The 12,803-nt window shown below is 45.8% G+C and overlaps 1 protein-coding gene across 5 annotated transcripts in view; it reads right to left on the bottom strand.

The window, feature by feature from the left end:
• The window catches only part of CERS5 (ceramide synthase 5), a 37,018-nt gene extending 25,866 nt beyond the window's left edge, over positions 1–11,152 (bottom strand). For 2 of the 5 annotated variants that reach the window (XM_055357258.2, XM_055357257.2), the window contains exon 1: positions 10,782–10,873. Coding sequence is in view for 3 of the 5 variants with exons in the window: in XM_055357259.2 (XP_055213234.1) it covers positions 10,782–10,978 (197 nt within the window). In the remaining 2 variants the exon portion in view is untranslated. Of the gene's footprint in view, positions 1–10,781 lie in introns of all 5 variants that reach the window. The other 3 variants (XM_055357259.2, XM_031001071.3, XM_031001070.3) reach the window with 3 other exon arrangements.
• Between the last annotated feature and the right edge of the window lie 1,651 nt (positions 11,153–12,803).

The raw sequence follows: 12,803 nt of genomic DNA, 5'->3' as shown, positions 1-12,803 counted from the left end.
ACATGGTGAAATCTTGTCTCTACAAAAAATATAACAATTAGTGGCCAGGCATGGTGGCTCACGCCTGTAATCCCCAGCACTTTGGGAGGCCAAGGCGGGTGGATCGCCTGTGGTCAGGAGTTTGAGACCAGCCTGACCAATATGGTGAAACCCCGTCTCTACTAAAAATACAAAAATTAGCTGGGTGTGGTGGCACACCTGCAGTCCCAGCTACTCGGAAGCTGAGGCAGGAGAACTGCTTAAACCTGGGAAGCAGAGGTTGCAGTGAGCTGAGATCGCGCCACTGCACTCCAGCCTGGGCGACAGAGCGACATTCTGTCTCAAAAAAAAAAAAAAAAAGGCCAGCCGTGGTGGCTTACGCCTGTAATCCCAGCACTTTGGGAGGCTGAGGCGGGTGGATCACAAGGTCAGGAGATCGAGACCATCCTGACTAACACGGTAAAACCCCGTCTCTACTAAAAATACAAAAAAAAATTAGCTGGGTGTGGCAGCGTGCGCCTGTAGTCCCAGCTGCTGGGGAGGCCAAGGCAGGAGAATGGTGTGAACCTGGGAGGCAGAGCTTGCAGTGAGCCAACATCACGCCACTGCACTCCAGCCTGGGTGACAGAGCAAGACTCCGTCTCACAACAAACAAACAAACAAAAAAACTATATATATATATAAAACAATTAGTAGCCAGGTGTGGTGGCATGCACCTCTGGTCCCAGCTACTGGGAGGCTGAGGTGGGAGGATTGTTTGAGCCAGGAGGTGGAGGCTGTAGTGAGTCATGATCATGCTATTGCATTCCAGTGTGGCTGACAGAGTGAGGCTTAATACATACTTAAAAAATTTATCAGTATTAATTTTTAATAGAGAAAATATTGATAGATATATAAACAAAAGCTATTTGGGGTGTTCAATAATTTTTTAAAATATAAAGGAGTCCTGAGAGCAAAAGATTTGAGAACCCACTGCTGTACAGCATAGGAATCTCAGGAGTCAAAAAGGAAATTATGTAGCTGTGCCTGTAGTTCCAGCTACCATGGAGGCTGAGGCAGGTGGACTGATTGAGGCCAGGAGGTCAAGGCTGTAGTGACATCAGCCCTGTGAATGGCCACTGAATTCCAGCCTGGGTAATTGTGATGGTTAATACTGAGTATCAACTTAATTGGATTGAAGAATGCAAAACACTCATCCTGCACATGTCTGTGAGGGTGTTGCCAAAGGAGATTAACATTTGAGTCAGTGGGCTGGGAAAGGCAGAGCCACCCTTAATCTGGGTGGGCACCATCTAATCAGCTGCCAGCATGGCAAGCAGGCAGAAAAACGTGAAAAGACTAGACTGGCCTAGCCTCCCAGCCTACATCTTTCTCTCGTGCTGGACTCTTCCTCCCCTCAAACATCGGACTCCAAGCTCTTCAGTTTTGGGACTTGGACTGGCTTTCCTTGCTCCTCAGTGTGCAGATGGCCTATTGTGGGACCTTGTGATAGTGTGAGTTAATACTTAATAAACTCCCCTTCATATATATATCCATCCTATTAGTTCTGTCCCTCTAGAGAACCCTGACTGATACAGTAATATAGCAAGATTCCGTCTCTTAGGAAGGAAAATTAAAAAAAAAAAGTAATTACTGTACTAGAGTCGCAACATCTCAAGCAGAAGTAGGTTTCAGAGTGATTCATTCAATAAACACTTACTGAATAGCTAATATGAATGTACAAAGCACTGCATTAGATACCTACAGTTTCATGGGGGAGACAAGTCCATAAACAGAGCCCAATCTGAAGGTCATTCCCCAAAAATAAGGCAGTTCATTCAAGATCTCTGAAATGGTTCTCTTCAAATTCTAGCTGTGACCTGACAAACGTTTCTGACATTATTCACTTTACCTAGATCCTTGACTTCATTAAAGGCATACAACGGAGAATATTAGATGAGGAAAAAAGAAATTGTCCAAAAAAAAAAAAAGATCAAACCTGAAACAATAATTGACACTATCTAGACAGAAGCAAAATAATCTACTGTAGGCCAGGCATGGTGATTCATGCCAGTAATCTCAGCACTTTGGAAGGCCGAGGTGGAAGCATCACTTGAGCTCAGGAGTTCAAGACCAGCCATGGCAAAACCTCATCCCTACAAAAAATACAAAAATTAGCCAGGCACAGTGGCACAAGCCTGTAGTCCCAGCTTCTTGGGAGGCTGAGGTGGCACCAGATGGCTTGAGCCAGGGAGGTGGAAGTTGCAGTGATACCAGATTGTGCCACTGCACTCCAGCTTAGGTGACAGAGCGAGACCATGACCAAAAAAAAAAAAAAAAAAAAATCTGTAATAGATGTTTTTCTCAAGGAATGCATGTAGATTGTATATTTTTGTAAATCCAATCATTCTAATGTACTAGAAGAATTCTACTGAGAGGACACTAAAGTGAATTCAGGCCAAAGTGGTAGGATAAACCCACTTGTTCCTTTCATTAAACATATTTACCTTTTTTCAATGGATAATTATACAACTTAATGCATTTGCTTAAAATAGAAACACAAACACACATAAGGGATAACCACTGATTTTGTTGCTTTCTCCAGGGTAGAAATCATGGTTTATTCACCTTTTAATCCTTGGCACATAGTTTGATACCTTTTTATTTATTTATTTTTACATTTATCTTGTCCAACTTCTAAAACCATCACATATAGTTTGATATGACATATCCTAAGCTTTCAATAAATAGATGTTGAAGAATGAACAGATGAACAAATGGGTGAAAACTTAATTCTCAACTAAGAGGCAAAGTGTTTCATGGAAGTGTGCCACTTGTAAGGATGAAATTAAAACTCAGCCTTATCCTCCTGGGACATCAGATAACCTACCAGCTTGGTGTTTATCAAGTGTAGGAGATGACTGATTTCTGGGGAATCAGTAGATATTCAAGTTAACCGATTTCAGTCTATAACTGGAGATTGCCCTAAACACAACCACAACAATCTGATTTAGTTTGAGACACTTTATGCCTGTAATTGCGACTGCTTACTAATGCTGACAATACCCAAAAACTAAAAACTACAAGGAATATCCTTACAAGAAATCTTTTATTTTACAGAAGAGATATAGTAAGAGTGTGATTATTCTCAATGCCTTATCAGAGCTATGCAGTTCTGCATGGACATTTACCTACTTGACAAACTTTCTTATAGATCATTAACACCGAGAAGATAGATGTAAAAAGGCAAAATTATAGAGCAATGCTTGGCTAGAAGCAACTGTCAATCAAAGATTACTCAAGCGGCCGGGCGCGGTGGCTCACACCTGTAATCCCAGCACTTTGAGAGGCCGAGGCGGGCGAATCATGAGGTCAGGAGATCGAGACCATCCTGGCTAACACAGTGAAACCCCATCTCTATTAAAAATACAAAAAATTAGCCGGGTGTGGTGGCGGGCGCCTGTAATCCCAGCTACTCGGGAGGCTGAGGCAGGAGAATGGTGTGAACCCGGGACGCAGAGCTTGCAGTGAGCCAAGATCCCGCCACTGCACTCCAGCCTGGACGACGCAGGGTGAGACTGTCTCAAAAAAACAAAAAATTACTCAAAATAGAATATGACCAGTCATTTGAATTTTTCAGAAAATAATTTACACTTAAAAATCTTATTTTTACTAAAATGTCTTAGATTCATTATTTAAAGGAACATCTAATACCTTTGCATCATCTTTTGATCCTAAAAAGTATATCAAATGTGAATTTACATTCAAATTATTTTCTCAATTATTATTAATATTGTCTGAATTACTGTCATCACCATCCAACAGAAATATAATATGAGTCACATATGTAATTTAAAATTTTCTTTTTTTTTTTTTGAGACAGGGTCTCACTCTGTTGCCCAGGCTGGAGTGCAATGGTGCGATCTTGGCTCGCTGCAACCTCCACCTCACATGTTCAAGCGATTCTCCTGCCTCAGCCTCCTGAGTAGCTGGGATTACAGGTGCCTACCACCACACCCAGCTAATTTTTGTATTTTTAGTGATGGGGTTTCACCATGTTGGTCAGGCTGGTCTCGAACTCCTGACCTCAGGTCATCTGCCCACCTCAGCCTCCCAAAGTGTTGGGATTATAGGCATTAGCCACCGTGCCCAGCCTGTAATTTAAAATTTTCTAATATCCACATTTTAAAAAGTGAAAAAGAAACAAGTGAAATTAATGTTGACAATGTATTTTGTTTAACTTGATATGTCAAAAGTACTGTCAATATGTAATCAATTAAAAATTGAGACCGGGTGTGGTGGCTCACACCTGTAATCCCAGCACTTTGGGAGGCCGAGGTGGGTAGATCACCTGAGGTCAGGAGTTCGAGACCAGTCTGGCCAACATGGCAAAACCCCATCTCTACTAAAAATACAAAAATTAGCTGGGCGTGGTGGTACACACCTGTAGTCCTAGCTACTCAGGAGGCTGAGGCAGGAGAATCGCTTGAACCCAGGAGGCGGAGGTTGCAGTGAGCTGAGATTGTGCCACTGCACTCTAGCCTGGGCAACAGAGCGAGACCCTGTCTCAAAAAAAAAAAAAAAAGAAAAAAAAAGAAAAGAAAAAAGGAAATAAATGGAAACATGCACAAGAAAATGAATCACTACTCTTGTTGTCAGTTACATGACAGGCCAGCGAATGAGTCTGTTCAATCCCCACTGAGAGAATGGCATTGAGAAGGCTCTTTAGACACCCCAGTGAGGTTGCCTTGAAGTAATAAGAGAGAAGAGGAGATTGGAATAATGAATAAGCAGTGGTGAAAGCTCTCAGCTATCTCCTGTATAATTCGCAAAATTACTTTCTTCTGGCAACATAAAGCTCCTATTATAGTACCGTATTTAAAATAAATGAACCTATATAGATCTGATGGTATCAATATTGTCTCAAACTCCTACTTGATCCCAGGGAAAATATGCTCCAGGGACAAAATACTAAGTTTCAAACAATTTTATCTTTAAGATTCAGTTTAAGTCAGATCCAAGAGGCCTACTTGGACTTGGACCAAGTAGACCTGGACTTGGACCACACCTTGGACTATTCTTTCCCTAATCAGCACACAATATTCAAAGAAGCAACAAGTGGAAGACTTTCTTATCTCTCTTTTGATAGGTAACAGTGGGTAGCCTGAGTGTGTGTAAGAGGAAAGGGGAGAAAGAGAAGCTGTAGAAAAGTGTACAACATGCAAACATAGTATGGTGAAATTTAACAACAGAAACAAAGAAATTATAATTTCACCTCTCTTAAGCCAAATATCTATTTCAGATTGAAGAATTAGATTCTGGGTTACTCCTCAGGGCACCTGAGTGGACAAGAATAGACCCTTCTCAATCATTCTGTAAATACTCACATGCTGCACTGAGGCACTGTGCAAGAGTACAGTCCACAGCAATGAACCAGTCAACAGAGGCCCACAAAGGCAAGCCTCTGTGCTTTGGTGGGTAATAATCACCTTTCTGCAGTTCTTTAACAAAATAGCTAAATATGCTTAACATATGGTCAGATGGCTTTCCAAGTCATCCCCATCAGGTGAGGCTACAGTTCTCTATAGGGAATATGGAAACTTAAAAAATATTTAATAAATGCTCAGTGTGGTTGATGAGAAGGAAGAGAAAGTAAGACCAAATTGTACCCTCTATATTTATTCTTTGGGAGATTCCTGAAACACAAATAGAGACTATGTATCTAGGCACATAGAGTAAGATGCATTTAAATATGCAATAATGATATGAAACAAACAAACAAAGCAAAGTTGGCCAGATGCGGTGGCTCACGCCTGTAATCCTAGCACTTTGGGAGGCCGAGGCAGGTGGATCACTTGAGGCCGGGAGTTCAAGACCGGCCTGGCCAACATGGCAAAACCCTGTCTCTACTAAAAATATGAAAATTAGCTGGCTGTGGTAGTGTGTGCCTGTACTCCTAGCTACTTGAGAGGCTGAGGCATGAGAACTGCTTGAACCTGGGAAGCAGAGGCTGCAATGAGCTGAGATCAAGTCACTGCATTCCAGCCTGGGTGAGAGAGTGAGACTGTGTCTCAAAAAAAGAAAAAAAAAAAAAAAAAAAAAAAGCAAAGTTCAAGTTAAAAGGATAATGTTAAATAACTAAGAACAGGATGAATACAGATTTGTTCTTTTTCTTCTTCTTTTTTTTTTTTTTTTTTGAGACAGAGTCTCACTCTGTTGCCCAAGCTGGAGTGCAGTGGCATGATCTCAGCTCACCGCAACCTCCACCTCCTAGGTTCAAGCGATTCTCCTGCCTCAGCCTCCCGAGTAGCTGGGACTTAAGGCGCATGCCACCACACCCAGCTAATTTCTTGTATTTTTAGTAAAGACAGGGTTTCACCATGTTGGCCAGACTGGTCTCGAACTCCTGACCTCAGTTAATCCACCTGCCTTGGCCTCCCAAAGTGCTGGGATTACAGGCGTGAGCCACCATGCCTGGCTGATTTGTTCTTTTTTTTTTTTTTTTAAATGTATATGAAGTGTGTAACAGGAAATAAATTTGTTCTTCAAATACTAGAATACTAGAACAAGAGGTTAAATCTTAACACTTGAAAGGGGGTTTAAGGAATAGGAAAAGATGAACGGCCCTATCAGTGAAAGAGAACTGGGCTGGGGAAAAAGACCAGTTGTATGTTGCAACCTCTGAAAAGCTGAAGGATGTTTCTAAGCCTTAGTAACTGTCTGTAAAAGGAGGTCGGAGTTCTAGCTTTTAGCAGTCTATGATTACTACATAAATCATTTCTACAAACTAAATAGGTAGGATTTTAGAATGAGAAAAGGTATGCAAGGATTCTGGGCTCTGAAAAAAAGAGAAAATGTAGGAAAGATGACTAATTGTCCCAATATACCTCTTTATTTCTCTCTCTCTCTCTCCTTTTTTTTTTTTTTTTTTTTTGTGATAGAGTCTCGCTCTATTGCCTAAGCTGGAGTGCAGTGGTGTGATCTTGGCTCACTGCAACCTCCACCTCCCGGGTTCAAGAGATTCTCCTGCCTCAGCCTCCCAAGTAGCTGGGATTATAGGCACATGCCATCACGCCCAGCTAATTTTTGTATTTTTAGTAGAGATGAGATTTCATGTTGTTGGCCAGGCTGGTCTCAAACTCCTGACCTCAAGTGATCTGCCTGCCTCGGCCTCCCAAAGTGCTGGGATTACAGGTGTGAGCCAGCATGCAAGGCCATGCCCCGATATTTTTGATATGCCTTCTATTGCATTCTACAAGTGGCTCTAGGCCAGGGGCAGTGGCTCATGCCAGTAATCCCAAAACTTTGGGAAGCTGAGGCAGGAGGATCGCTTGAGGCCAGGAGCTCAGGCCTCTACAAAAATTTATTTTATTTATTTTTCTGAGACAGGGTCTCACTCTGTCACCCAGGCTGAAGTACAGTGGTTTGATCACGGCTCACTGCAGTCTCAACCTCCCGGGTTCAAGCAATCCTCCTGCCTCAGGCTCCCAAGTAGATGAGACTAGAGACTATAGGCATGCACCATCACACCCAGCTAATTTTTAAATTTTTTTGTAGAGACAAGGTTTCACCGTGTTGCCAAGGCTGGTCTCAAACTCCTAGGCTCAAGTGATCTGCCCTCCTCGGCCTCCCAAAGTGCTGGGATTACAGGCATGAGCCACCATGCCCAGCCTCTACAATTTTTTTTTTTTTTTTTTTTGAGACAGAGTTTTCCTCTGCTGCCCAGGCTGGAGTGCAACAGTGTGATCTTGGCTCACTGCAACCTCTGCCTCTCCAACTCAAGCAATTCTCATGCCTCAGCCTCCTGAGTAGCTGGGATTACAGGCATGTACCACTATGCCCAGCTAATTTTTATATTTTTAGTAGAGATGGGGTTTCACCATGTTGGCCAGGCTGGTCTCGAACTCCTGGCCTCAAGTGATCTCCCTGCCTCGGCCTCCCAAAGTGCTGGGATTACAGGTGTGAGCCACCATGCCCCGCTCCCCCAATTTTTTTTTTTTTTTTTAATTAGCTGGGCATAGTGATGTGCACCTATGGTCCTGGCTACTTGGGAGGCTGAGGTGGGAGGATTGCTTGAGCCAAAGAGGTCGAGGCTGGAGTGAGCTTCGTGCCACTGCAGTCCAGCCTGGGTGAGACTGAGACCCTGTCTCAAAAACAACAATAAGAGTGGAGTGGTCTATTTTCTTTATGGAAGACCAGAACGGTAAAAGAGGAATTGGCAATTCAGCAGTGAATTATATTACTGAGGTAATGGGTCTTAAAAGAAACAAAATAGCAAGAGTGCTTCTAGGGTTAAACTTTCCTAAGAGCAAACATGAGACAAACAAGGTGCCTGTCCTTACTAGCCAAGAATTATCATACTAGAATGCTTTCAGCTCAGTATTCCCATCCACCTGTACTCCTCTGACACTGAAGCACCATAGAAACACTCAGATAGAATTCCCACAGGTAAAGGATCCCTTCCAGCAGCTCTGCCAGGGGATATATGTCTTCAGCCACCTGAGGGAACACTTTGGAATCTCAAGAGATACGTAAGTTTATATAAAATGGGTGTTTATAAGCAACAAACTATTTCCTCTTACCACTAACATGGGGAAATTTCCATATTGGCACATATTTATATGAAAAGCAGAGATGTTTTTCTATGAAAATCACCTTTTAAAAAAAAATTTGTCCTGACTTGTGTATTTTCCTTTGTAGTGATTATTTTCCTTTGTAGTGATTACATTGCCTTCCTCCTTTTTTTTTTTTTTTTTTGGCCCTCATATACAGAGACTATGGAAGAGAGTACCTGGATCTAGTTTATTCCAAAGACAGACAAGCAGTTTGTGCCTCCACTCCAGGATGACTAAATACAATGATTACACGTAAAAAGACAAAACAAGGCCGAGCGCGGCGGTTCACGCTTGTAATCCGAGCACTTTGGGAGGCCGAGGCGGGCGTATTACGAGGTCAGGAGATCGAGACCATCCTGGCTAAGACGGTGAATCCCCGTCTCTACTAAAAATACAAAAAATTAGCCGGACATGGTGGCGGGCGCCTGTAGTTTCAGCTACTCGGGAGGCTGAGGCAGGAGAATGGCGTGAACCCGGGAGGCGGAGCTTGCAGTGAGCTGAGATCGCGCCACTGCACTCCAGCCTGGGCGACAGAGCGAGACTCCGTCTCAAAAAAAAAAAAAAGAAAAGAAAAAAAAAAAAACCTTGCTACACCAAGTTCCTGAGGGCCAAGGAAAGCCATTTAGATCTTTGGGTTTCATTTGCTTCACTTAAGCATCTTTATTTTTGCACTTGAACGTCTGGCAGAGCATTTTGATGATGATGCACAAATACTACGAATAAATGGATGCGTGACTAGCTAAATAGAACACAAGATATTGAAAGACTTGAGTCAAAAACAGTAGGCAAATCAAAGAAGCAATCCCAAACAGATGCTATCTTTCAGAAATTAACAGATTATTTCACCTGCAACATATTCCCATCCTAGAAAGGGCATTCCTGCATTACAATCATTTATGCTTGGATAAAGGCAAAACGAACAGATGTCCAAGAACCACCCTCATTACCTGAGGCCTATGGCAGAAACATGTCTCCTTTCTTGGAGTCTGAGTAGACTTGATCAAAATCACCCACAGGTATAAATTCACATTATAATATCACACACCAAAGCCTCAGTGAATATCTTTATCTTGGACAAACATATGATCCATTCACTTAAAGGTGAAATCACGTGGTTGAACAAAGTATATTGCAATTCTGCTAAACTCATTTAGAAGCTGGCTCAAGGCCGGGGGCGGTGGCTCACGCCTGTAATCCCAGCACTTTGGGAGGCAGAGGCGGGCGGATCACTTGAGGTCAGGAGTTACAGACCAGCCTGGCCAACATGGCGAAACCCCGTCTCTACTAAAAATACAAAAAGTAGCCGGGAGTGGTGGCGCGTGCCTGTAATTCCAGCTACTCGGGAGGCTGAGGCAGGAGAATCGCTTCAACAGGGGAGGCGGAGGTCGCGGTAAGCCGAGATCGTGCCATTGCACGCCAGCCTGGGCAACAAGAGCGAAACTCTGTCTCAAAAAAAAAAAAAAAAAGAATCTGGCTCAATATAGCTGTCCTCTGATAAAGCCCTGTGGCTCTCCTCCATCCCTTCGAACACTCCTCCTTCCATTTCAGGCCCCAAGGCCTGTTCTGCAACTAATCTGACATCTTTCCATTACTTTGGAAGCCTAGGGCTGCACCACACCCTATCCCAACCAGATTTCTACCCTCCTACCAACAAACGTGCATGAGTTGACATACCAAACCAACTCTTAGGGCCAAACTAATCCTGTTCCCCCCAATTCTCGGAAACTCAAGCGTCCTAACAAATCTTAAGAGTCTGATGAGTCCATTCCTTTCCCTTGGAACGTCTGGCCCTTGCGTTGACCCCTCGGCTTCCATGGTCACAACTAGCTCTGGTTCTCCTGGCCCCTTCCTATCCCTCTCTTCGGGGCCTCTGCCAGAGCTCACACTGAACCTGTTTCCTCATCTGTAGGACCCTTGGAGGTTGGGAGGAGGCCTATATGACCCCCCAGTCCAACTCCGGATCTAACATTGAAGGGGCCCAGCATTCCCCTAGACCCTCACTCTTTCTCTTGCCCACGCCCCAAACTCCTTCTCCATCTAGGCTACCACCTCGCCCACGCGCCTAGCATCACCCGCCGCGGCCCAAGCTCCCCCAGCCCCTGCTTCCGGGCTTTCCTTGCAGTTCTGCTTCCGGCCCTCGGCCCTTCCCACAGCGGGGCGCCCCCGGCCCGCGCCCGGCCCCCGAGCCGCTCGCTCCCGGGCTCTCACCGCTCGAAGAGCAGCCTCACGAAGAAGATGCCCGCCGCCAGCGGGAACACCGAGAGGATGTGCCGGCCGCGGGGGTAACCGTAGCCGTCGGCCGGCCCCTCCAGATCAGCCCAGCTCACGTTCTCGGGTAGCCAGAAGCGCTCGCTCCACAGCCAGCCCCACAGCAAGCTTAGGGGTCCCTGCGCTGCTGTCGCCATCTTACGCCCACCCCGAAGCCACCGCCGCCACAAGCGTCAGCTGCCGCCACAGCCAACGGAACCCGCGGGGAGGCGGCCCCAGGGCGGGGCCCGGCCGGCGGCCACCCCCTTCCGGCCCCTTCTGGTCACTGCCACGGATCCGCCCGCCTCCCTGGCAGGGCCGGGCCTCTTCACCGCCCATCTCTCCTCCCGGCCCACTTCCCTCACTGCAACCCGGGGACCGCCTCCAGGGATCCACGCCCCTTCCCGAGCCTCTGACTCGCCCAGCCCGGCCCTGGGCCCGCCCTCTTTTGCTGCTGGTCTAGACCACGCTTCTACTCCTCCCTCACTCTTCCATCCAGCCACGGCCACACCCCTTATTTCAGGCCTAGCTCCTTTACGGGGACATTCTCCTTTCTCAGCCTGTTGGAATCGAATCCGTTCCGGCTCCCACCCAGGCGGTACCTCTGTCTCCACTCCCGGAGGCCAGATCGATCTCTCAGGTCAGGGCTTCTCTTGGATGTCAGCTGGTCCTGCCCACTACTGTCCGCCACTAGAGTTCTTTTCGCTCCCAACCTTTTCTTCCCTTCGTGACCTCAGCCTACTTTCACTGCTTTATCCCTTAAAAATTAGTCACTTTTCCTCAGAAAAAATGGACTTAACAGTTTACAAAAGGCCGGGCGCGGTGGCTCACGCCTGTAATCCCAGCACTTTCAGAGGCCGAGGCTGGCGGATCACCTGAGGTCAGGTGTTCGAGACCAGCCTGGCCAACATGGCAAAACCCCGTCTCTACTAAAAATACAAAAATTAGCTGGGCCTGGTGGCGCTGTGCCTGTAATCCCAGCTACTCGGAAAGCTGGGACAGGAGAATCGCTTGAACCTGGGAGGCGGAGGTCGCAGTGAGCCGAGATAGCGCCATTGCACTCCAGCCTGGGCGACAGACCAAAGACTCCGTCCCAAAATAAAAATAAAAAAAGTTTACAAAAATCCTTTTATTCTTCTCTTGGGGAAAAGGAAATGGAAGAAAAACAAAGTGAAAACAGAAGCACTCAAAAAGTATACGTAAAGGCAGGCCGGGTGTGGTGGCTCACGCCTGTAATCCCAGCACGTTGGAAGGCCAAGGCGGAAGAATCACCTGAGGTCAGGGGTTCGAGACCAGGCTGGCCATGGTGAAACCCCGTCCCTACTAAAAATACAAAAATTACCCGGGTGTGGTGGTGCATGCCTGTAATCCTAGCTACTCGGGAAGCTGAGGCAGGAGAATTGCTTGAGGCGGAGATCACAGTGAGCCGAAACTGCGCCATTGCCCTCCAGCCTAGGCAACAGAGCGTCTCAAAACAAAAACAAACAAAAAAAGGCCGGGCGCGGCTCACGCCTGTAATCCCAACACTTTGGGAGGCCGAGGCGGGCGGATCATGAGGTCAGGAGATCGAGACCATCCTGGCTAACACGGTGAAACCCCATCTCTATTAAAATACAAAAAATTAGCCAGGCATGGTGGCGGGCACCTGTAGTCTCAGCTACTTGGGAGGCTCCGGCAGGAGAATGGCGTGAACCCGGGAGGCGGAGCTTGCAGTGAGCCCAGATTGCACCACTACACTCCAGCCTGGGCGACAAAGTGAGACTCGTCTCAAAAAAAAAAAAAAAAAAAAAAAAAAAAAAAAAAGTATATCTAAAGGACCTAAAGGCAAAACAAAATAAATAGCCAATGTTTAATGAGGTTTCCTGTGTGCCAGGCACTGCATGGAACATTTTACACAGGTTATTTCACTCCTTCACCCTATAAAGTTGATCTTGTTATCCCCACTGGATAAGTAAACTGAGGTCCAGTGAGGCCAAACAACTT

The sequence above is a fragment of the Gorilla gorilla genome, chromosome 10 (assembly GCF_029281585.2).
Source record: "Gorilla gorilla gorilla isolate KB3781 chromosome 10, NHGRI_mGorGor1-v2.1_pri, whole genome shotgun sequence".
Classification (NCBI taxonomy): Eukaryota; Metazoa; Chordata; class Mammalia; order Primates; family Hominidae; genus Gorilla; species Gorilla gorilla.
The sequence above is the reverse complement of the archived record's forward strand: the minus strand, read 5'-3'. Positions and strand labels throughout refer to the sequence as shown.